A 25,132-nucleotide genomic window follows, 5' to 3' on the forward strand; every position below is an offset into this window, starting at 1 on the left:
TTAACGTGCACCAAAATCTGAGTACACGGGCCTACAACATTTCCGCCTCCATCGGAAATGCAGCCGCCGCAGCCGGGATTTGATCCCGTGACCTACGGGTCAGCCTGGAAAAGATGTTGGATATAGCAGAAATACTACTGGGTAAATGTGAAACTGATATGGTCATAGTGTACAGTGGTGAATGGCATAGTGTACCTTAGAAGTCATGGTGAAATGAATGGTGGTCAGTGCGAGCAAAATAATAGATATACAGGTATGATCTCTACGCGGCAAACAATGCGACTTTCCTTATTCCATTTCTTAGCAAGGCCAACCTTCCTGACACTCTACTACGCACGCCTCGGGCTAGGAAAGACTGAAGCACATCTTCGAAATGGGCAGAAGGAAAACAAGGACACAAAAAGAATTACAACATAACACCTGCTTTGTGTGATACTTTTTTTCACGTCCTTGTTTTTGTGCTGGTCATTGAAGGATGCATAACTCCTTTCAACTTGCCAAAATATGCCTTATTCTGAATGAGCCGGTTTTTTTTTTTTTTGTGAAGTGTAAAGTGGTTTGTGACAAGTGATCCGAGTTGAACTACTTAGATTCGCACACCATAAATGCAGTAAAGTGATCTCGAAGCTACGCAGCGAACATTTCATGACAGTCTCGTCGAACGCGAAATTCTGAAAATGTTATACTCTCGCATATCATCTCCATTTTTGAGTCAAAAGACTCGCCAATATGTTCCCTGAAATCACAATGCCGAAGACAGCGTAGGCGTGGTAATGCCCTGTTTGTTCATATGTTCTTCCAAAATGACAAAACTTTTCGTCCCCCCCCCAAAAGATGGCATTACGAAGGCAACCCAAAGAAATGCCAATTACCTGCTCGTAAGCCCAAGGCCCCGGCTATTGCGTGCCAGTGGCAATCCGTTACGTGCGTCCCTTTAATGCAGAAACAAAGTATAAGACACAACTTGAATGGCACAAAAGTTGTAGTACGTCGTGTGATGAGGGCAGAGGCATACACGGCGGCTAACAACGGAAAAGTGGTGCACGGCATCTCTGCTGTCTTGGCTGCACGGCCTCGCACTAGCACGTCATATCGGGGCTGGTTGGATTTGCTTGTTTCGACAGGACATGACGCTATATCCTGTCAAAATAAACTGCCCTGCTTTGCATTGGGGCTATGTGCTTAAAGTAAAGCCACATCACGTGAACTGCTTACACAAGCAAGCTACACCAAAGTAGGGTATCCCACCTCCTGTGAAGGGCAGCCGTACCAGTGAATGATCCAGTCGATTACTGTCTTTCATAAATATAGTCTTTCATAAATATAGGGGTATGGCATATTTTGCTTGCATACATTGCCACAACGGGTAGCCACTGGCAATGTTAAAGTGTGAGGTACGTTAAAAGGAATCGGCGTCTCCTCTTTTCGCTGTTCGTGATGGGATGCATGGTAAAATAGAAGAAGCAACACGTTCTGCCATCGTTTTTGGAAGCCTGTCGAAGTGGGCACTACTATTAGGATGAACATGCAATATTCGCTGCCATTGCATTTATGAACATGCACTCTAATTGAACTATTATATCGAAACAAACCGCAATTGAAACAATATAATATTACTCTCTCACCTGTGAGCATTGTAGGGTCGAAAGTCTTTTCATCTCGGGAGGACTGTGGCACCGGGTCTTTCGTGTCGAAGGGGTCTTTCGTCAAGCTGGTAAAAAAAAATCCACCGAAAGCTACCATCAATTTTATTCACTGGGGAAATTTTAATAATACCTAATTAAAAAAATTCTAACAGAGATATTACTGTGTTTTCTGGGAACATATTTTACTCTTTGCTTTGTTATCTTTATATTACTGCTTGAGTTCTATTTTTCTAGCAACTTATACTTAGTAATGTCGCTTTTTCTAGAGTACGAAAAAATTTATTACGCGTGTGCATACAAAATATCACGTTATATATTGTACTGATTCCCCCCCCCCCTCTTACCTTATGCCTTTTCAAAGACCTGTGAGGTACCCCTAAAGAATTGAATAAATAAATACACTGCCCAAAGCCCAAGCTCTGCTCGACGCGAGTCCTCCAGCTCACTCTCGAGACTGGTCTACAACCCGGAGCTACGGGCATTGCAGAACCCATGCAGTTCTCTAGCGCAGGTGGCCAATAGCATGCCGCTTGAAACATTCAGCTATTTTACTGAACTGATTTTTATCATACAAATAAACGAACCAAACATTGTTTGCCAAAGAACTCTCCAGCATTCTCCACTCACTTGCTTTCTGGCGAGCAGCTCAACAAACCAAAGGCCATCAAAGACGAGTCTTTTCTGATCCGCATGGCGAAGTTATTTCGTTTCATGGTGTTTTTCTGTGTGTTCTTTTTGAAGTCCTAGTAAAGAAATAAATCATCGACGACGATGAAGCATGATGCGAGTACGGTGTAAAAAACATGAATATACACTGCAGCGACTTACTGACACTCAGATATGCACAGATTGCCGAAGCACACAAACGAAAGCGCATTATTCTTCATCTTAACGTTGTGAAGATAGAGCCTAGGGTACTATTACTACATACAAAATACAGAGTACCATTGTTTACCACCAAGTGGTTACGTTTTAGAAAAAAAGTTGCATCGTACGGGCTACTGACTGATCGGTCAGTTCAGCGATTACAGCCTAGGCCGAAGTGAAGCGAGTTTCATACATCATGTAGTATGTTGTGCCATACAATCAAAAAGAATGTACTTCCTGTTGAGGCCCCTCAACTATTTGGTAGCCAATCCGTTCACAGTTAACCAAAGTCCCTCCTAGCAGGGCGGAACCTCATCTCGACAAGAGTGTTTTTACTTTTTTGACCAGCGTTTGCATTCTTGCCCATCGTGACTTTCTCTTTCCCCTCCTCTCACGCTATCAGCAATTCCTGCCTTCCTCAATGTGTCTTGAAGTTGTTTACACACTTCTGCGAAATGTGTTTATAGTCTCACCCTAACCGAACACCACAAACGAGACCAAGTTCGCATACCACGACCGAGATATATCAATGTATCTGCCCGTTCTTGCTCGGACGCCATCGCGCCGCATCCCCGCACTCAGTGAGCCGTAACTGCAGTGCTGGTCATTAAAGTAAGGGTGAACAGACCGCCATGGCCCCTTCTAACTGTTACAGAAAGCAAGGGGTTGTTTGCCTGTCATCGCTCCCCTCGCAGTCGCCATGACGCGCTATGACCTTCAACCGTAGCTTCCTTCTACAAAGTCTAAAGGACCCCAGGTGGTTTAAATTTCCGGAGCCCTCCACTACGGCGTCTCTCATGATCATATAGTGGTTTTGGGACGTTAAACTCTCATATCAATCAATCCCTCTACAAAGTGGTAGCAAGGCCACGTAACAGTATATAGGCGCTCCTGAAACAAGCCCTTCGAAAAGAAAAGAAAAACATGTCTGTTCCAGAGATAAGCACTCAGTCAAAAACTGTGCACAGAGAGAACATAGAAAGTAGTAGTAAAACATGCGGTGCCACACTGTCTATGCTCTACGATTGACATACGAGCGACAGAACATAACACGCACCTTGTGGCGGAACGTGCGGCGTGGGTACCCGGAGCTGATGACTAAGACAATACACAGGCACGTCATTAGGACTACGGTACCGATGGCCTTGACCGACAGTCGATTCTTGTTAGAGAGCATGAACCTTTCTATGACAAAAGGCATAAAAGAGGAAAAACGAAGCGTTACGAAAAATTGGAGGAAACTTGAGCTTTCGATTCAAGGACGGATTACAATAGCCCAATCAGGTCTCATGCGCACTGTCTTATGAACTGCTAGCCAACTTAGGTTCTCGGTGCAGGGCTCAACCATGCCGTAAAGAAACAAAAGAATAAGAACACCTGCGTCTGCAACGTACGTCGTTTCGAAATATCTTTGAATACCTACTGCAAGCACAGGTCCTTTTCTTTTTCTTCCTCTTGTTCCTATTCTTGACCTCCGTGCATGGCACACACCACACAGTAGAAAGTGAAATACTTCTATATTTTCTGCATTGTGTAATTCTCAGGTACGCTAGTTCTTAATTCAGTGGAAGTGCCGATTACCAATGATGAAATATGTAATGAACGTGTAATAGAGAAAAACAATAATTTAGCAGTAGTAGCATATGAATAAACGCCAAAACATACCAGTGGCTGCACCCAAAGTTGCCCCCCCCCCCCCAAATAACAGGTTCAGATAATTACGAGCCCGTAGAGGTGGTACTTACCCGAAGAGGTGGTTTTCAGAAAGGTAGTACTTGTATGTTCTTCATTGCTGCAATAAACCGGTGACAACAGATTGAAAAATGACCAATCATTGCCTCCTGATTATAGAAAAAGACAGAGGGATATTCACTAAATCTCATCTATGCAAATCAAAATTCATGTAGGTAAGGCGAACCGAAATTTTACGATGGCAACAAACATCATTCCTGAGTAAGAGGGACGTACCACTACCTCCATTGAAAGTTGTATAATCAACCAATATTTTCTCTATTGTTTCAACATTTTATGGTACATGCAATTTCAAAGTACACAGAAAGATGGTTCCTATTTGTAGCAAAATCAATTCTTCTCCAAGACTTCATTAAAACACCTGTTGTGCAAAATTTAGCATTTTACATCGATCGTGTCTGGATTTCAGAAAAATATTGGCTGCCAATATTTTATGAACAATCCTAACCCACACAAGAGTAGTGGAAGAGTCTGTTTTGAATCCTCATAAGACACGATGGGTATTAAGTCGTCCATAAGAAACAATTACTTCTTGAAACAGGCCAAGACAGTATGTAATTGCTGCGTATTGTGCACACCCGTAAGACAAAAAAGTCACAGCATATCCACGTTGTGAATGATGACGAGTCGCCCGTACATTTTCCACTTGATCATGAAAAACGTGACGAATCGTATGTACAGAATACACAAAATTGTTTGCTGATCACTATACACATATTGTGTTGAGATGTTCATATAAGTATTCATATGCATATCTATATGCGTGTGGATATTCACAGCGTGTCAAACCGACGAACAGGGGACATGGCTTGACCCTAGGGAGCTTCACCCTTAAAACATGTGCGTTCAAAATTAAAAGGTCGGTGCTCCGGCATACTGAAGTCTACTTCCAAAATTTCACAATTTGAGGGCGTCAGCTGAAAACCTAGTGTGCTATGTCGCATAAGTTATTCGAAGTTTATAACATCGTATCTCCTTCTAGTAATGGATGACCTAGCCATCTCTAAAATTGCTAGTTCGATAATTCTTGGCTGGATTAATCCGGGTGTCTTGCAACAGAAAGCCACAGCTTTGCCGCAAAGGCAAAGCAATAAACACGATAGCAACAAATTGGAAGGTAAGGAGAAGAATGCAAAGCAGATCGAAACGTGCCCCGCGTTTCTGACGCACAAATTACGCACAAAACATAATCACAGGTACAGATGAACGCGAATAAGCATCTCACTTGTTACTCCGCCGTGTCTGAAAAGCGAGTGCAGTGATGTTTGTGCGCCCGGTAACTACAACAGAATACTTCCAGTGAAAGCCCAAGGCGTACGATTATCCCCACCACGAGATAAGCGCGCACACTAGTGAGCATGCACCTAGCGCCCCTGTCCGAGGGACAGAGTATGTGTGTTAGATGAGGGCGCGCCGCCGCCGCGTCGTGATGATCTGGCGACGCGCGCTCATTGATCCACCTCGCTGACAATGCTGAAAAAGTGATAGTTTCTCGGAGATGGCCTTCGCCAGTAGTAATTGGTACGCGTAAACAGCATTCCGTTTGAACGTTGCAGGATGTGCTCCTTCGTGGCTAAGCGGCTGACGCCTCGCTGTCACACGCAAGAGGTCGGACGATTGATTTCGCACACCGGGGTCTCTTTCTGGACTATTTTTTCTTTCTTGAGTTTTCATATATATTGATAGCTGCACATATACGGTGAACGAAGGCGACGCCGATGTCAACGTTGACGCCCGCGGCAGAATCCATCCGAGATTCTTAATATAATTGCTATCGCAGTAATATTATCTTTGGATTTAGTCAATTGCTAACCGAAGTAAATCTGTTGAAGCAGCAATTAAAAGACAATTACACTGTAATTCTTACTAGTTATCGATGGTATTGAGCGAATCACTTTAGGAACTACCGTTTCCAATATAACTTTTTTAATAACTGTACTGGAGTTAAACCTTCATTTATTGGTCTTTTTTGCACTTGTGCAAGAAAACTTTACAGAAAACCATGTACATTTTTGATGCCTGACATTTTAGCTTACGTTCTTTTCATCGTGACCATCTACAGGAACTTGGGTGAAAGGCTGATATAAAATGGACATTCCTACTCATCGGTGTTTACGCTGTGCAGCTGAGTTCGACATCTGGGCTACTGCACAAGTGCATGCTGAAAATCGCTGTGTTACTTGCGGGCAGAACGCTTGTAACATTCACCCACTTCCTTTTGTAATGGTTCGTTATACCGCCTCAAACATTGCCTGGTTATTTCTCATACTATTTTTGTCATAGCTCAAAACGGATGATCATCGCCACCAACTTGGTGGCATGAAAATTTTTATTTACAGCTCCCTACACTCTGGCCAGAACGCCAACAGTTGCGACTATGAAGAGGCCAAGAAGCGAGACGTTCTACTTTAAAAATGAGTGACCATAAATTAAACTCGGCCTGTCGAAAAATAACAGATCCCACGTGCAGTTGAAATCGATGATTTGAGAAGCACGAATGGGGAAGGATATGTCACTTTAAAATGAGCACAATGTTACGAAGTGGACATAAATTATGCCGTACATGACTTCCATGTTACTATTATCATGTTCGCGCATGACATTTATGTTCGTCATTCATTCACGTCACGCAATGCCAAATTTGGTATATGTGAAGCTAGCGAAACGGCCGCGAGCGCGCTATGAGTGTAGCTTGCAGTCATGTTTTACATGAAACGCATGTCATGATTATCATGCTCGGACGTGTCATTTACCTTTGTCGTCTGTGCACATCACGTGATGTCAAATTTGGTATATGTATAGTTAACAAAACGGCCACCAGCGGGCTATGAGCGTAGCGTGTAGTCGTGTTTCACAAGCAACGCAAATTATCAGATTATCAAGTTTGGACGGGTCATTTACCTGCGTCGTCCACTCACGTCACGTAATACTAAATTTGGTATATGTGAAGCTAGCGAAACGACCCTGAGGGTATCATGAGCATGGCACGTAGTCATGCTCTTACATAACACCCATGTCATGATTTTTCCCGTGAGAGCATGTCACTTATGTTCAACATGCAGTCATGGCATACCATACAAGTTTTGCGATAAGTCACGTGAACAAAACTACCGCAGTAGCAGCAAGGCCACCGCATGTAAATTATGACATTCATGACATAAATGTTAAGAATTTAATTGTATGACTAGTCAGTTATGCTCGTCATAGTCATGGTATGCCATAGCAAATAGAGTAGATCCTCTTAACCAAACGACCAGGAGAGCTAAAAGTCGTAGATAGATAGATAGATAGATAGATAGATAGATAGATAGATAGATAGATAGATAGATAGATAGATAGATAGATAGATAGATAGATAGATAGATAGATAGATAGATAGATAGATAGATAGATAGATAGATAGATAGATAGATAGATAGATAGATAGATAGATAGATAGATAGATAGATAGATAGATAGATAGATAGATAGATAGATAGATAGATAGATAGATAGATAGATAGATAGATAGATAGATAGATAGATAGATAGATAGATAGATAGATAGATAGATAGATAGATAGATAGATAGATAGATAGATAGATAGATAGATAGATAGATAGATAGATAGATAGATAGATAGATAGATAGATAGATAGATAGATAGATAGATAGATAGATAGATAGATAGATAGATACGCTCAAACTCGCCAAGTTCACTAGGAAACGCTTCGCATTTAAAAAGTCAGCAGAGGTAACAATAACCGAGAGAATGGGAACTTTCTCACCATTAACTGCATGGTTGCACCGGTATACAGCTATGAATCCAGCATTAAAGCACCTCTCCCGGGCCTCAGCTGGTGTTAGTCGAGAGTCGACTTCTCAAAATAGTTCCCTTAACGCACGCTAAATGAGGTCGCAACACGGCACTCACAGGTACTACCCATTTCGAAACGGCAAACGTCGCTTATAGGTTGCAAGATCAAGGCCATTGCCTCATGCTCCTCCTGGATAACCTTCAGGCTGTTCAGCCTGGTAAATCGTCCACTCAAGGGCACCAGCACGTTAGGGAATTCGGTAGCACCACTACGGTGATGGGGCAGCATGATTAGTTATGGGGCAGCATGGCTGTATACTGGCCTTAATGACGTGTTCAATAAGTGAGCCTGAAGAACATATACATCGAAAGTGACGCCAGTTGCATGCAATTGATACAAAACAGTGCAATGCGGAAAATCTATGCAGGTTTGTGCGCACTCGAAAGCGAAGAAAAAAAATTATTGCCTTTTATTTATTACTGTGCCATTTTCTTTCAAAATAGACCACCACGCAAGATACGTAGAAACCGAGGCAACAAGGCTAACACGCCACACGCATGATCATACACTCGAAGAATACTCGTGCAACGATAACACAATCTAATATCATCTATTTACTAGGTGCAATCATGAATAGAATGCTCTTGACCGACTTGATGCCAAACAGTGTACAGTTGGTGACCTTCTAGAAATGCCGCAAAATACACCTAGCACTGAATCACAAATCTGAGAATGTAATACCTATCTGTGCGGCATTTTCCTTGTTACAATCTGTTCCTTGCTTTGCCTTCCTTACCAACACTTTTTTCGTACCAGGTACAAGCGTTATTTGTCATGTTTTTTATCTATTTTACGTTTTTATTACATGAGTTTCGTGCCCACTCCAGCTTTATTGCGTGCATGTTGTCTTCTTAATTTGTAGTTGTTCAGCCAAGCTGCTGCGGCCTAATTTGATTACTGCAGTGTTGACGTGAATGTTCTATCTTTTGCTCCCACTCCTGTATAAACAGTACAAAAGTGTCAACACTATTTTGAAAATAACACAAACAAAATCAAATATTTTAAAACCCTGAATTACCATGTGGTGTTTCACTCATGGAAAATTTCCCAAAAAAGGGCAATCTCTCGAGCACCTTCTCATGAGTGAAATCCCCCCTCCCCCCGGCCCTCAGAAAAGCTGTGGAAGTCTAAACAATGTTTAGCAGAAATGCCGTCTACCGGCATCAGTTAGGTCTAGCGCTCGGCTCTCAGAGCGATCGAATCGCTGCTAACTCCATCAGATCAGAAGATATACCGTTGAAATGGTGACCAAACAGTGAACAGCACGTTTAATTTATACGCACATAGAACTACGCTTGCGAGTCGCTGAAAGCACCGTATCGCGCTAGGGAGTATGTCCGCACCGTCTTGAAACGCGGGAATATGATGCGGCTACAATTGGCGCGACAGGCCACGCGACGACCGGTGTTGAATCCGTCGGCGTATATCTTATTCTTCGCCTCAGATACGGGCATGAACTCGTCTGTCCACCCTAATTAGTACGCCCGGAGCCGTCCACTCCAGCTCGTTGTGAAAGACGCGTTTGTTGTAGTACAGCGTTCGTCGAGGTGGGAAAGGCACGTAAGCGTAGCAGTATTCGATGTCCAACGACACTGCCTTGGGCGTCGCATCCGCGCCCGTTTCGGCGTACCGGGCTTGCATCAGCTCGTAGGCGAGACGGCAGAACTGCGTGACCAAGGACAGGTTTTATAAAGATCGGCATATCGCAGTGATTTGCCCTTAGATCAACATGGCTGGTCCACTAGGACCTATAGAGAAGAGGTAATGAGACTAGGACCTCATTTTCTAACGTAACTTCATGGTTTGCAGCACTCCATTTTACGCCGTCGGGAGTTTTGCACAGGAATGTGCGTGGGCAAAATGTGCGATAGTAATGTCTATGAAGGAGCAAGTTTTCTTGGCAAGGTTATATATTATGTCGCCTCTTTCCTACTTAACAGACAAACACCTGATGAAAAGAGGAGCTGTTCGATGAGACGACCTCGTGCATCACATCGACAGTCGCCGCATAAACCGCTGTGCGCATTCAGGTCCTCTAGAACCGGATAAAGTTCTGGCGACTCATCTATTAAATAATGGAATTCATGTTTTTCCACGCGGTGTTGCGGCGGTATGTATAAAGAGCAGGTGGTGACGAGCTTAATCAATAGAACTGCTCTGACAGCCACTGCCTCTAGGAACGTAGTAGCGGTACATGAGTACATGCTACTCCTCGATTAACAATCATGGCTATACTAGCAGATGACGCTACTGAATCATCTCTCTCCTTTCGGAAGTTAACATATTGACGAGAAAATTTTGTATTCTTGAATTTTAGGTGTAATTTCTGTACACACAGCCCTATAGGAGAATGTTTACGTAGAAGTTCGTGGACATCATCAAGGTTTCGAAGCAGTCCTCTGACGTTCCATCGTATAATTTGTGTCTCTTTATTGCGAGTAAAGAATTGCTGTGTGTACGAAATGAGTGTGGCTGGGGTATCAAAGAGAAAAGTGACCCATTTTACAGAGCCTTTAGGAAACCCTGTAATTACCGTTTTTTTTTCTTTTTTAGAGCGGTCGAGGTAACCCCGCCGCTCCTTTGGCGCAGTCTGCGCCGGTGCAGCTGATGTGTCCATCGCCTCAGGAGAGACGACAGATAATGTTTTCGTTGTAGGCTTCGTCGTGACAGACGGAGCCTAAAACCCCACCGGGCTGGAGGTCCAGGGGACCTCTTTAGTTTGTGTGGTGCCCTGGCTGCTGCCAGGGTTCACAGGGGCTTTTAGTGGGGCTGTATTCAGGAAGGGCGGGACAGCCGAGGCTGCTTCCCCGTGTGGGCTTGTGGCATTTGCCTCGGCACGCTAGGTGTGGTCCAACGCATTGTCGAAAACCGAAGTGGTGCTCAGCCCCCTCGCACCACTTCGGCACACGATGCGTTCCCAGCAAATTGCGGGGAAACGCCCTGCCGCACTTCCTGGAAGCTTACGTTCTATTTAAACTTTGTGATTATTATTTATTTTTTCTCTTTTCCAGGCCACGTATGACCTGGTACTGTGCGCGGTCTTTCAACTCGAGTAGCAGGTTACCACTGACGGTCTTTGTGGCTTTGTAGCCCGCTCTTAGCGTTTCTATAAGACATTTGGGCACAATAAAAGGTGAAATGCTTATAGTTTTTTTTCTGCACTTTCACAGTGGATGATGTGGTATTTCGGGAAGTTAACTTTCTTGATTGAGAGAAATTCGAAAATTGCATCGGTGCGCCCCCTCTTGGAGGGGCGATCGGTTGTGAGGGGGCTAGGAGTTCCCATAAATTTGATAGCTTATTCGGCGGCCATGCCAGCGACCCACCTCGGAGCCCAACAAGGGAACGCTGCGAGACGCGAAGGAGACGCAAGCGCCAGCCATATATGGCCGCTATGACTTAATATATCTAGCCGAGGTTGGATATCCACACAAGGTTAACCCTTGCCGCTGAGAGTTGTGAAAGTAAAAAAAAATGCCGCCATATCCACGAAGTGAATGATGATGAGTGGGCGAAGCTCCGGAGGTAAACCTGGTAAACCATGAATCCTCCGTACATTTTGCCCACTCGATTTTATTGCAACGCTCCCCCTAGCGTACGTCACCGCACTATATCGAACGATGACACGCGCCATATGTGGCATCATTCCTATTTTATAACACCTCGCATCTTTCATAATCAACTACACGTACCGCCGTCTAGTTTATAACATCTTGCATCTTTTGGACGGACGGACGGACGGACGGACGGACGGACGGACGGACGGACGGACGGATGGATGGATGGATGGATGGATGGATGGATGGATGGATGGATGGATGGATGGATGGATGGATGGATGGATGGATGGATGGATGGATGGATGGATGGATGGATGGATGGATGGATGGATGGATATGGCTGTACCCTTTAGATCGGGCGGTGGCTAGCGTAATACTTAGAACTGAACGAGAGGTGGCTACATACAGGGGACGCACAGCCCACACCTTAAGGAGCTTCGCTCCTAAAAGAAGTGAGGAGAGGACAGGAAAGATCGAAAGTAGTAGAAGAGGCGAAGATGCAGAGAGAAGGAGACAGGAAGAGGCGACTGCCGATTTCCCCTGGGTGGGTCAGCCCAGGGGTGCCGTTTACGTGAAGCCGGGGCCAAAGGGGTGTGTTGCCTCTGCCGGGGGGCCTGAAGGTACAATTACCCAGCGTCAGCTTAACCACCAGGATCCCCTTTTTCCCGGACACGGCTCAGCCACGCATGGCTAGGCGTGGGAGAGGTCGAAACTACCCGTTAGCTCGGGTCCGTGGTGTCGCTACAAACCAAACGCCTGCTTGCACAGACGCCCCTGCGGGGGGTGCGCCAGAGTTTAAAAGACAGATGTTCGACAAAATAAAATCTTCAATTACTTTTCCCCTTCGGTATGTTTTGTCACGGCCCCATAGCGTACCGTGGGCGTTAAAATCCCCTCCTAAAACAAATGGTTCTGGGATTTGCGTCATTAAGACCTTAATTTCTCGTAAAGTTACATGTTCATGAGGGGCAACGTAAACAAAGCAAATGGAGATGGTTTTCTGCGCTATGATACTAACAGCAACGGTCAGAAGAGAGGTGTTTAATGCGATGGCTCGAGTGGGAATGGAGTTTTTTACAACGATGGTGACTCCTTCCGACAGTCGATTGGCATGTTCACGATCCTATCGAAAAACGTTTAACCCTTTCAGGAAGATTATGTTTTTTGGACCAGAATTACGGATTCGAATTTCAAATCGAGTATCGAATCTTACCTATACGGGGTAGTTTGATTAATATCTGATATATAAAGTCGGAGCAGAATAAGGTTGACCATAATGCACATTTTCTAAGGCACATGTGAACCCATTCCTGAATTATTAGTCATTGCGAGAACGCATTCACCATGGAATTACGACAGTCGAAGCAGTTAGCGCCCGGCCTCTGCTGCACTGGGCAACGTCGTAAGAAAGATGGCGACTACGAAAAACTGCCTTACGTGGCTTCGTTTTACTCGTGAGCACTTTACTCGCTTTCTAAAGGTGACGTGTTGATCATATGCATTTGAAATTAACACTTGAACAATGGCTACGCATTAGTAGCTGAAATATTAGGTGACCAGCTATCACTAGAATAGGTCACCAAGAAGAAAAGCAAGCCATTGATCTCACCCCAGAAGAGAAGGTACAAACGAGGTAGTCCGACTCGGCAAGCAGGTATATGTCAATGAGCACGCTAGTGAGAGTAGAGTTGTGAAATCGAGCCTTCAAATCGAAGGCCTCAAGAGCAGATAGACGGTTGGAGATCACCTTGTACTCGGGGAACCTGCACCGCCGAAAACAGCTACGCGTTGAAACAGTCCAGTGATTCAGTGGTGGGCAACAAAGCAATGGTAATGGTGAAAGCAGGTAATTCGAAGGCTGTGATGTGAAGATTACCGAATGAAATTAGGACAAAATAATTGTATTTAATAATTAACCACCTTCGTAAACGTCCAGAGTGCATCAATATGGCACGTGCAATATTCTCGCAATATTTGCACACGAATGCGCCTGCCGTTACATACTGCTGCTTTCAAAAATATCCTATTGAATATGTGGCAATACCTCAACTGGAAACAGTGTCTGCGTTTCACTGCCCATTAGCTTGGTGATGTTTCGTGGAGAAACGCCATAAAAACTGACGTAAACTATGCTCAAGCATTTAAAAGTTTCAGTTGACCTACACATGCGACTGCGCTACAAACAAGCTCCTTATTCTCACGTGTAAAGCATGTTGAAAGAAATAGACATGCAAACGCGCACACGAGTGAAAGATCAACTAACACTCAACTAACACTCAACTAACTCAACTAACACTCAACTAACTAAGATCAACTAACATACGTCAACTAACAACCGGAAAAGGAGTGCAGTGGTGCAAAAGAAGCCCGACAAAAAGACTCTTCTGCACATGCCAAGAAAAAAAGTAGAAGCTATGAAATCAGTGCGCGTGCTTTTTTATGTGAGAGATGACTGTTCAGTCGTTAAGGGCCGTTCCACGCGCTTCCCGCACAGCCGCAACGCACGTGCCGGGACCCCTACCGCACACAAGCGAGGGACAAATAAGCCAATTGGCGACGCTCTTTCACTCTCCGCAGCGTCGCCAATTGGCATATTTGTTCCCTGCAAGCGTGCGGTAGGGGTCCCGGCACGTGCGTTGCGGCTGTGCGGGAAGCGCGTGGAACGGCCCTAAGCCTTTTAGATAGCTAATCGAGAGTTGGCTCGTGCATGAGCGGGCACTTTATCGATGTGCAAGGCCTCAGCCATTAGGCGCGTTTTGTCATTTCTACACATCGTTATCCCATCATACCTGGACATGCGCTGATGAGTGTTTGTGTGTACCTTAATTTTCCGCTGACGTGAGCCTTTTTCAGTTATTATTCGGCGTTGGCGGTGTCTTGGCATGTCTTTTTTTTTTTTTGCGTCTGTATTTGCACGTTAGTCTCTCGAACATCAATACCTACCAACTACCTCACCTAAATAGAATTGTAAACGAGAACCCATGCAACGACGCTTGTCAAAATTTCTCTTCTGGATAAATTAGAAGCCCATTAGTTCATTAACATGCAAGTTAGCAGCTGGCTCTGTCTCAGTGTGCAAACCATTATACCAACAAGAACATAAGGGCAGTACTGTGCACGTGAATTCTTACAAGACATTAGAACACCCTATATGCAGGGCGGCCAACAGCAGCAGGTACTGCTACTTAAGAAACCCAGTCTAGTAGGAAAAAGGTCTGCAACCCTCAATGGTGGCATGCTTTCTACAGAACGTGCCGCTCTTCACTAGCAGACAAATAATATTCAGCTTTCTTTTTTTGAAAGTGGCGTAACTTCCCGTTCACCGATTTTTTGTGTTCCTGTATTATGTCTGCCTGCATTTCGTCTCATTCAGATCTAACCGCCCTGCTGACATAGATCCTACCTTTCAACACTTTTACTTTTATATTTCCTATAAACATAAGCAGGTGTTCTCCCCCTATTGGTGGTACTAAACGGTCCAGTACCTCTCCATTTCCGTCCGGTCCTCTACGTAATGATACTTGGTTATTATATTTCATAATATTAATAAGTCAATAATATTGACATCCTTATGGCAAATTGTTATATCACTGCATTATTTCGGCCTGCGTTGGAGACCACAACACCAAAAAAGAAATCTTGATATCTCCAGCATGACTCCAGAGTATAGGATTGCTTCAGTGTAGTGCACTGTCCGAACTCAGACGCTTAGAGTGTACCTTACGAAATAGAGTACTGAGGCTGAAAATCGCAAAAAAATCTTAAAATTCCTTGTCTAGGTGACAGCCAAGGCACGAGGGTTGTCGCTCAAGCTGTAGTTGTGGAATCCGCACCACCAAGGCCACAGGATTTTCGCAATGATGTTTCATACTCCCCCCCCCCCCCGTCTTCTCTTCCTTGTGGCAATCAATGGTTCCCAAACGTTGATCCTAGTCATTTTACCATGTTATGTATTGCAAAGTGATTTCTTACTTCTGTATTATCTCAGTAATGACTTCGGGGTCGTCAGTAGCGATGAACACACGCTTCTGGACCGGCTGGCCCCTTAGTGCCAGGGAGCTGTAGAACTCTTCAGCGTGCTGCATGTACTCGGCCACGTCATGGAAGGCTGCTTCCTTCTTTTTGTCTGTGCGCCGAATATGCAAGCTGTAACCCATCAACAAACGAAAAAAAAAACAAATGTCGATAAGCTACACGATAGCCTTCCATTATTAAGTGTACTGATTTGAATATCTGCCCATCAACCATAGACAAAGTCTGGGGAAGGCGGTGAGAAAATTGAAAACAACCACTACCACCTCCAAAAAACTAATGGATATGTACATAAATACATGAAAAATTACAAATGTGCGCAAGAACATGGATGGTTAATACATTGGGAGTGCATAAAGATACAATCTACTTTCAACACACTGTATTTTAACGGCACAGCTGACATGGAGTGAAGATGGAAGCTGTGAATAAAGCGCTGACAATATCTGTACATGTGCATCTTGAAGGGTAAGTTGGCATACGTTACTTCGATAAACAGCTTTAAATCGAGACGGAGAGATTTCTCAGCTGTTAGCACAAGCGGTCGGAGTGTAAACTCTGCGAGGTGTCTTCGCCTACAGGAAAGGGAACATCTGCGTCTGTTCAGTGACTGCCCTCGAAAGAATAAAGCATTAGTCATGCTAATAACGTTACATCGACACGTGGTGCCTAATGATGCTGTTGCTTTCTATCAATATGTGCACTTGGTGGCTTTCTCGATTCTGTTTTTTTTTTCTCTTATATGCTCAGAGATATTTTCTTTACGAATAAGCTTGCACGCAGTTGTTTCCAGTGCTTTTTTTATGTTCCTCTTCGCCACTATACTGTCTTAACGCAGTTATTTTTACTAATCAATGAATATCTGTGCTCGTGCAAAAACCATTTAAAGTTACATTTTCCGAATAATTATTGCAATACATTTATAGGGGAGGGGATTAGTCACTCTACTCCAATTAGGAGGTAGTTCCAGGCTCTTGGAAGCTATCGCGGTGTGTTAGTCGCAGATTCCGTGTAACTTTGCCATAACTCACGCTACCATAGGATGCTTGTAGTCATTTTTTATCTTGAAGTCTTCTATGAACTCGCGTGTCGAGTTCTGAAGCCGAAAAATGTAGGCCAAGATCTGGCCGTACCACCAGGCGTAAGGTTCACCGTGGTTTGCCACCAAGTCCTTCGCAAATGACGCGGGTAGATCCCGCATTCGACGTCGCGTCTTGAGGCCTGAAAAAAAAGAAAAGCTGCTAAGGTGGTACAATACAGTTGTTCGGAATCAAAAATTGATAAAAGTAACACGTAAACCACTAGGGCGAGACAACGAATGCCATAAAAATATAATGAAAGAAACTTTGAAGCGATGGGTCGCCGGTTTCCACCTGTGGGCCAGTGCTTCGGAGTATTTTCTTCTGATTTATGTTAAGGGGGAAGCTCCTCTTAGAATAACCTTGTCAATGGTCACGCGTGCAAGAGAGAAAAACAGACGAGAAAGAGGAGAAGACAAAAGAAATGAATGACCATTTCTCGTCTCATTCCCTAAATGGAGTTCCACTGCCGCTACTTTCCGAATCACCGCTGCTCCCCCATCGACTGCTGCGCGTGCTTTGCCCAAGTGCGCGGAGAACGAGTGCCTCTCTCGGTCTCCTGGATAGTTGCCATACGTGGCAGATTATTTGCGGGGCATGGACGAAGAAGAGCGGCGGGTGCGTCGAAGACGCTTGCGCTCGGCTTCCGTGGCTCGCGTCTCGTCGGTGTTTCCTGCGAGCCGTCTGCATTCCCGAACGTGATCGAATGCATGGATGCATGCACGAATGGGGACGGACTCCCACACGAACGTACGCTTCGCCTCACTCGTCATCATTCACTCCATGAAATATGCTGTGATTTTTGTCTTTGTGCCCTATATATATATATATATATATATATATATATATATATATATATATATATATATATATATATATATATATATATATATATATATATTGTAATGATGACAAAGCGGCGATCGTGCTCGGCGCATACCTGGAGGAGAAGGAGGACGAGGAAGAGGAGGCAGATAAAGAACAGCCGGCCTGCAGCAAAGGCGTTGTCTCTTTGTCTTATTTCTCCTCGTTACAATAGGAAGAGGAGGCAGATAAAGAACAGCCGGCCTGCAGCAAAGGCGTTGTCTCTTTGTCTTATTTCTCCTCGTTACAATGGCGCAGTCGCGAACTACTGACCCCGATATCCCTGCGTCCACTACACTTCGAAATGGACGAGTGCTCTCGAACTCCCCACCGATCACGGACGGCGTCCAAGCCTCCACGGCGGCACCGCATCATGACTGCAGCGAGGCCATTTCTCGAGGCTTCTCTCTGTTCGCCCAAGAGCTCAAGACATCCGGGTTTGGCTGCGCCTCTTTTGGATCGTTCAACGAGAACGAAATTCCATATTTTCATGGATTCAAGGATGACCCTACCAACTGGGTAAGCGTGATAAACTCGGTTGCCCTTAAATACTCGTGGAGCGACACGATTAAGAAGTCGGTCGCTGAAGGACGTTTGCGAGGATCTGCCCAAGCGTGGCATCGTTTCCAAGGCAGTACATACGCTACATGGCAAACATGGAGCGCGGCCCTGATATCCGCGTTTGCGCCGCTTCCGAGCGCTTACGACGACCGTTTCATGACCATGCGGTCACGCCGGCAAGGTGCAACCGAGGACGTCGCGACTTACATCTACGACAAGCTGGACCTTTTACAAGCTTGCGATATACAGTGGACCTCCTCCGCAGCCAGGCAGTACATCATCGACGGGATCCATGACTCGACGCACGCAGCCGTCTTGTCCGCCTACAACCACCCAGTCCACATCTCCACTTTCGTACGCCAGGCAATGGAGTTGCAGGACACGTCTCATCGCCGGGCGGCTGCAGTTGGCCCAAAGGAGTCAGCTTCACCGAGACGCGGATGCTATACGTGTGGCCGCATCGGGCATGGGTATAAAAGCTGCCCACAAAGCCAACCTCAAGCGATGCAATATCAATCACGCCCACTTCCAACCCTCAAGGTCCGCGTCGACGGCATCGGAGAACTGACAGCTCTCGTTGATACCGGAGCTCAACGTACGGCGTTGCTTCGCCGCCACGCCTCCGAACCTCTCCAGCCTTGGACTGAGCCACCACTGCGGGGTCTCGGTGGCGACGTACTACCGGTCGGTGCCCTAAACCTGCAACTCAACACCGAGGCCGGCAGCAAGTTTTTGTCCTCGGTGCCCGTCTTCGACGACCTGCCCACAGACATGGTTTTAGGGGCCGACTACCTGCTCTCCGGGGAAGTGCGCCTCACGGTGGAAGGAAGTACCGTCAACCTCCATCCTGTGGCTCCAAGTGTGCCTCCGGCGCAATCCCAAGGTGAGCTGACGACGCCACTTACACTTCCCGCAATACTCGAGAGGCACGCATCGCTCTTCGCTGATACTACTACTCAGCTTCCCGGAACTAGCGTGCTAGTGCACCATATTACTACCGACAAGCATCCGCCGGTGTCCATACCGTTACGTAGATATGCCGAACGAGAGCGGATATTAATTGACCAGCAGGTGCAAGAAATGCTTGCCGCAAGCATAATCAGGCCATCTTCTAGCCCGTGGGCAGCACCTGTTGTCCTAGTCCGTAAAAAGGACGGCAATCTCCGATTCTGTGTTGACTACCGAGAGCTGAACAAGCACACCATACCAGACTCGTACCCGCTGCCACGCATTGACGACGCTATTGACGCCGTACGAAAAGCGAGGTTCTTTTCGTCGCTAGATTTAAAAGCAGGGTATTGGCAGATCAACGTGGCTGAAGAAGATAAGTTTAAGACGGCCTTCCGAACACCATCTGGCTTGTACGAGTTTAATCGGATGCCGTTCGGTCTGCGAACTGCTCCAAGCACCTTTCAGCGTGCCATGAACACAGTGTTAGGCACACTGATAGACCGTGCCTGCGTCGTGTACCTCGATGACGTTCTAGTCATCGGGGAAACAGAAAAACAACATCTACAAAATCTCGACACGGTTCTGCAGAGGCTACACAACACCGGCTTTCGACTTAACCGCGAGAAGTGCCAGTTTGGGTTGACGACAATATCTTATCTTGGTTATCAGATATCTCATAATGGCGTACGACCCTTGCCTGAACGCATAGACGCCGTTGCCAAATACCCTGCACCAACATCTATAAAACAGCTCCAGGTATTCCTAGGAATGGCGTCATACTTGCGCAAGTTTGTACCGAGCTTTGCGTCAACTGCTGCTCCACTCACGGACTTACTGAAGAAAAACGCCCAATTTCAGTGGGGTCCTTTGCAGGATAACGCCTTCCAAACCCTCAAACACCAGCTTACACATAGCCCGGTGCTCTGCCACTTTAATGAAGATTGGATGACAGAAGTCCATACTGATGCGAGTCAGATTGGCCTGGGGGCGGTTTTACTTCAACGTGACTCGAGTGGGCGTGGGCACGTCATCTGCTACGCCAGTCGTAAACTATCGGACGCAGAACGGCATTATCATTCGAATGAACTGGAGTGTTTGGCTGTAGTATGGAGTGTGGATGAAAAGTTCCGCCACTACTTGTTTGGCCGACACTTCACGGTAGTAACAGACAACTCCGCGATTGCGTGGATGTTCCAGAAGCAGCACCTCAAGCACAAGTTTGCCCGATGGATTGTTCGGCTCCAAGACTATACGTACGACATCCGTCACCGTGCTGGAGCACAAAATCAGCTTGCGGACGCTTTATCGCGAAATCCGATCGAGGAATTCTCCACACGAAATCGAGAAACCTGGATCCTGTTTTCGCAACAGGACGTGACCAAGGCTCAGCAAGCCGATGGAAGACTCGCATCCGTTATAGACTCCATTGGCGATGCGGGACGCAATGCCAAGTTTGTCTTACGTAATGGAACGCTGTATCGGCGTCACTGGGCCGATAAAAGCACCGAGTGTCATCTCCTGGTCATTCCTGACACCTTAAGATCGAGCGTACTACGCGCCATCCATGACACTCCCGAGGGAGGCCATGTTGGCTACAGAGCCACCTTACGCAAGGCACAAGAACGTTTTTGGTGGCCGAAAATGGATAAAAGCGTGCGTTCATACGTTGCCAGTTGCGAGATTTGTCAGCAACACAAACGACGTCCTGGAGCTCGACATGGACTTCTTACGCCGATCAAGCCTCCAGAGACAATTTTCCACACGTTGGGCATAGATCACATCGGGCCTCTTCCAATGACGACAGCGGGCAATCGTTACATTATACTCGCTGTGGACTACTTGTCCAAGTTCGTAGAGGTCGCGGCCGTGCCTTCGCTTGCTGCTAGCCATGTCATCCGATTCCTGAAAGATCGCTTCGAATGGCGACACGGTCTTCCTAACAAGTTGATCTCAGACCGGTCGACCACCTTTCGCAGTCGCGAGCTCCGCACTTACCTACAACAAGCTGGAGTGGACCATCACTTCGCGTCGGCATACCATCCACAGGCGAACGGACTGACCGAAAGGTCGAACCAGACTATCCAGGCTAGACTCGCACCGTACTGTAAGAATCACAAACGAGGTGAGGCCGACTGGGATGATCATCTCCAAGCAGCTGCGTACGCAGTGAACACGGCGGCACACAGCTCCACAGGAATTTGCCCCTACGAGATTGTCTATGGTCAGCTCCCGCAACTGAATGCTACGTTCGGTTTGGACACTCCCGTTAAAGTAGGGCGTTCCGCTGCACGCCAGACACTTTGTCGCGATATCCGTGTGGAGGCGCGTAGGAGGATTGTGCATGCTCAACAGGCACAAAAGCGATACTACGACCGACGCCACCGTCCCGCGCCGAAATACAGTGTAGGTGATGAGGTGTGGCTACAGCGAGGTGCGCCATCGTCTTCAAACAAACTGCACCCAAAGTACGACGGCCCTTACATTATTTCTGAGCGCTTGGGAGATAACACTTGGCGAGTACGATCCACAGCTTCTGATACGCGCAGAGACAAGAGAAAACGGAATAACTTTACGGTGCATGTGTCGCGGATGAAGAACTGCATACGGCGGCAAACGTGACATTGGTTTGTGTTTTTCTTACAGGAGTAGACCAGCTGCAGCGTGGCCGAGTGTAATGATGACAAAGCGGCGATCGTGCTCGGCGCATACCTGGAGGAGAAGGAGGACGAGGAAGAGGAGGCAGATAAAGAACAGCCGGCCTGCAGCAAAGGCGTTGTCTCTTTGTCTTATTTCTCCTCGTTACAATAGGAAGAGGAGGCAGATAAAGAACAGCCGGCCTGCAGCAAAGGCGTTGTCTCTTTGTCTTATTTCTCCTCGTTACAATATATATATATATATATATATATATATATATATATATATATATATATATATATATCTGTGACGCGACAATGGCAAGCAGATTGAACATTTAACGTACTGCTCACATAAAAACGACGCATGAGACGTACTCACATGTAAGGTGACCGCGAACTAACAAATGTCACAGTTAATTCACTATGTGAGAAAATAATCGCGCTGTTTAGAATGCGCAAAGAACAATGAAGGGCCGCGAAAAGAAAAAAAAACAACGACAAGTGACAGACCCTCTAAAGCAGCATGCCTTGCAGCGCCATGGGAAGCCGGCCTCCTCAGCGCGGCTTCCGAAGACCAGGAGTTGGCCGTCCAGTGGGCCAGGGCCATTGCCGAGGATCTCGAAATATGTACCTCGAACGGTGGATCCCTGGCAGCCTAGCCCCGGGCACAACCGTTGCGCAAATAAAGTTTATTCAACTCAACTAGCGAACGGAGACTGTGAAACGAGGGAAGTGAATTTCGTGCACCCAGTAACTACGACGCAGTCGTTCCGGTGAAAGCCCAAGGTGTATGATTCTCTCCCGCCTCGACATGAGCACGCGCACGCTCAAGCGCCTACGCTCTCTCGCCCCCATCCCTGAGAGGCAAAGTATGCGTTGAATATGAACGCATGAGCACGCGTCGATACGTCGTGACCAGCGCCATTTCGTTAGTAATGCTAAAAACAGGCTCATGTTTCTTCCGAGATTGGCGTCGCCAGCGGTAAGTGATGTATAGAAAAACAGCTTGCCGTTTGGAACATAGTGACCACGTGCCCTAATGACTGGAACGCCACGCACTGGAAAGCGAGAGGTCGCACATTTCGTACCGCACGCCGAGACATATTTTCCGAATTACTTCGTTTTAGGAGTTTGCTTCTTTCGCTTGGGGGTTGTCAGTCGTCTTTGCGCCGGTGTGTACCCTCATTGCTCCCGCTAGAAGCGCAGCTGTGCCTTCGTTTCAAGAGCACTCACTAGATGGCGCGCCACCGCTCAGGCGACGCTCGCTCCACTCTCGGTGCGTGCTCTAGTTCGGTAGGAAACTGCTAGGTGGCCGCGCCTCTATAGCGCTCGCTTTCGGCGCACTTCCTTTCTCTTTCGCCGGACATCACACAGTGCGCGCTATACCGCTACCCACTATGAACACCGCAGAAGCCAAGGTGGTGACGTGGAAAGCTCGCAATGCGACTGCAACGCGGGTTCACCATCAGGATCCTTCTCTAACTTTCATCTACGCCCATTCGTGTCACTTGAAACACGTTGAAGCATTCCTTTCTTCCCGTGGTTATAAAGATGAGGAATGACTTGCCCAATGACGGCGTCAGTGCGCAATCACTTGAAGCATTTTCGTCGCTGCTGGAAATTGAATTAGAGGCATTGCAATAGGTTCTGCGGTATCTGTGCGCAAAATGAAGGGAGCAACGACGCATTGCGCATGTATACACTCGCACATCGCTATACGTGCTTAACCGCCTCCATCTGTGTATCAGGTATGTTAGCGTCTGATGTTATCACACGCTAACTAGTTTTTTTTTTTCAGTGAAACACATATGCAATGTTCATTTATTGCTTTTTATGCTGTTTTGGGTGCTGTGTACTGCATATTTTCTTATTCTCGTCATCTCCGCAATGAGAAGTCTTATTTTCTTTGTATGCCCTCTCCTGTATGGGGCTGAAAAGACCCACAGTGTTGAATAAATGAATAAATAGATAAATATCCTTTCATTCAAGATCCTCTGGCTTTATACTTCACGATCACAAAGGCATTATACTAAAACAATAACGCTCCTCCGGGCTTATGTGATTCGATTGATTGATTGATATGTGGGGTTTAACGTCCCAAAACCACCATATGATTATGAGAGACGCCGTAGTGGAGGGCTCCGGAAATTTAGACCACCTGGGGTTCTTTAACGTGCACCCAAATCTGAGCACACGGGCCTCCTTCATTTCCGCCTCCATCGGAAATGCAGCCGCCGCAGCCGGGATTCGAACCCGCGACCTGCGGGTCAGCAGCCGAGTACCTTAGCCACTAGACCACCGCGGCGGGGTGGGCTTATGTGATTCGTAAATAAGCTCTTGAAGGAAATGTATATACTGCATCAGTATGTTACTATCGGTCTATAGTATATTGATATGTAAATAATTAACATTGTGTGAGCAACGTGTATATACAATCACACCCTAACAACTATCGTGTTACGTTTTTTTAAGATGCTGGTCGAGCATATGTACAGAAAATTAACGGTTTACGGTATTTAACTTCTGGAGAAAGCTCTTTCATCATTACCTACGCGGATATATGGGGAATTTTTTTTTTCTGTCTCGATATAAGTATACGGGTATGACGACGGTGAAAAAAGGCAACGCCAACGGCAAACACCAGTGGAGAGTATCCATATGATCGCTATCCCAATAAAATTAAAATTAGCGGAGCCATCAGCTAATTCAAACAGCGTTTAAGAGACGTTTACTCCTAGTGAGGGAGTGAAATAACCAGTATGGTAGCATGACCAAGCTCAGCGACTTTTCTTAAAGACGCAGTTAAAAACTGGTCTTAAGACGCCCATGAACATATTGAATTAAAGACGAAGAAAAATTTGCTTGATGTCTTCGTACTGAGGCTGCCTCAGCATGCAATGTTATTGTCTTATTGGCATTATATTTAGAGCTTAAACTGCACTGGGGACGAGACACATGACGAGAAGGCAAAACGAACGCCTTTTCTGCTTTAATTTCCCACTTCATGAGCAGTATTACTTAAATTAATGGCTTATCAATTAGCCCCACCCCCACATACACACGTTCATTGTGATATAGACGACTAAAAATGTTCACATTAACGACGACGACATAAATAAAAACACGCACAGAAGAGCAGGTTCCAGTGGGAACGTGTTTGTTTTTTGATTATGGCTCAAGTTTACAACATATGGCATCAACTAGCGCACGTCAAAGCGCTCTTAGAGAGCATGTATAAATGTTTCTCAAAGGGACCTATCTAGAACACAGTAAAAAAAATATCACAGCATATCCACGAGTTGAATGATGATGGGTTGGACGAAGCG

At 46.0% G+C, this 25,132-nt stretch overlaps 1 protein-coding gene across 3 annotated transcripts in view; it reads right to left on the bottom strand.

Moving 5' to 3' along the window:
• The window catches only part of LOC119165240 (uncharacterized), a 61,081-nt gene that overhangs the window by 21,745 nt on the left and 14,204 nt on the right, over positions 1 to 25,132 (bottom strand). For all 3 annotated transcript variants that reach the window (XM_075871228.1, XM_075871227.1, XM_075871229.1), the window contains exons 8-13: positions 16,747 to 16,936; positions 15,656 to 15,829; positions 4,259 to 4,305; positions 3,571 to 3,698; positions 2,274 to 2,389; positions 1,626 to 1,711 (exon numbers count right to left, since the gene is read on the bottom strand). In XM_075871228.1, coding sequence (XP_075727343.1) covers positions 1,626 to 1,711; positions 2,274 to 2,389; positions 3,571 to 3,698; positions 4,259 to 4,305; positions 15,656 to 15,829; positions 16,747 to 16,936 — 741 coding nt within the window. The remainder of the gene's footprint in view (positions 1 to 1,625; positions 1,712 to 2,273; positions 2,390 to 3,570; positions 3,699 to 4,258; positions 4,306 to 15,655; positions 15,830 to 16,746; positions 16,937 to 25,132) is intronic.

The sequence above is a fragment of the Rhipicephalus microplus genome, chromosome 8 (genome assembly GCF_043290135.1).
Source record: "Rhipicephalus microplus isolate Deutch F79 chromosome 8, USDA_Rmic, whole genome shotgun sequence".
Lineage (NCBI taxonomy): Eukaryota > Metazoa > Arthropoda > Arachnida > Ixodida > Ixodidae > Rhipicephalus > Rhipicephalus microplus.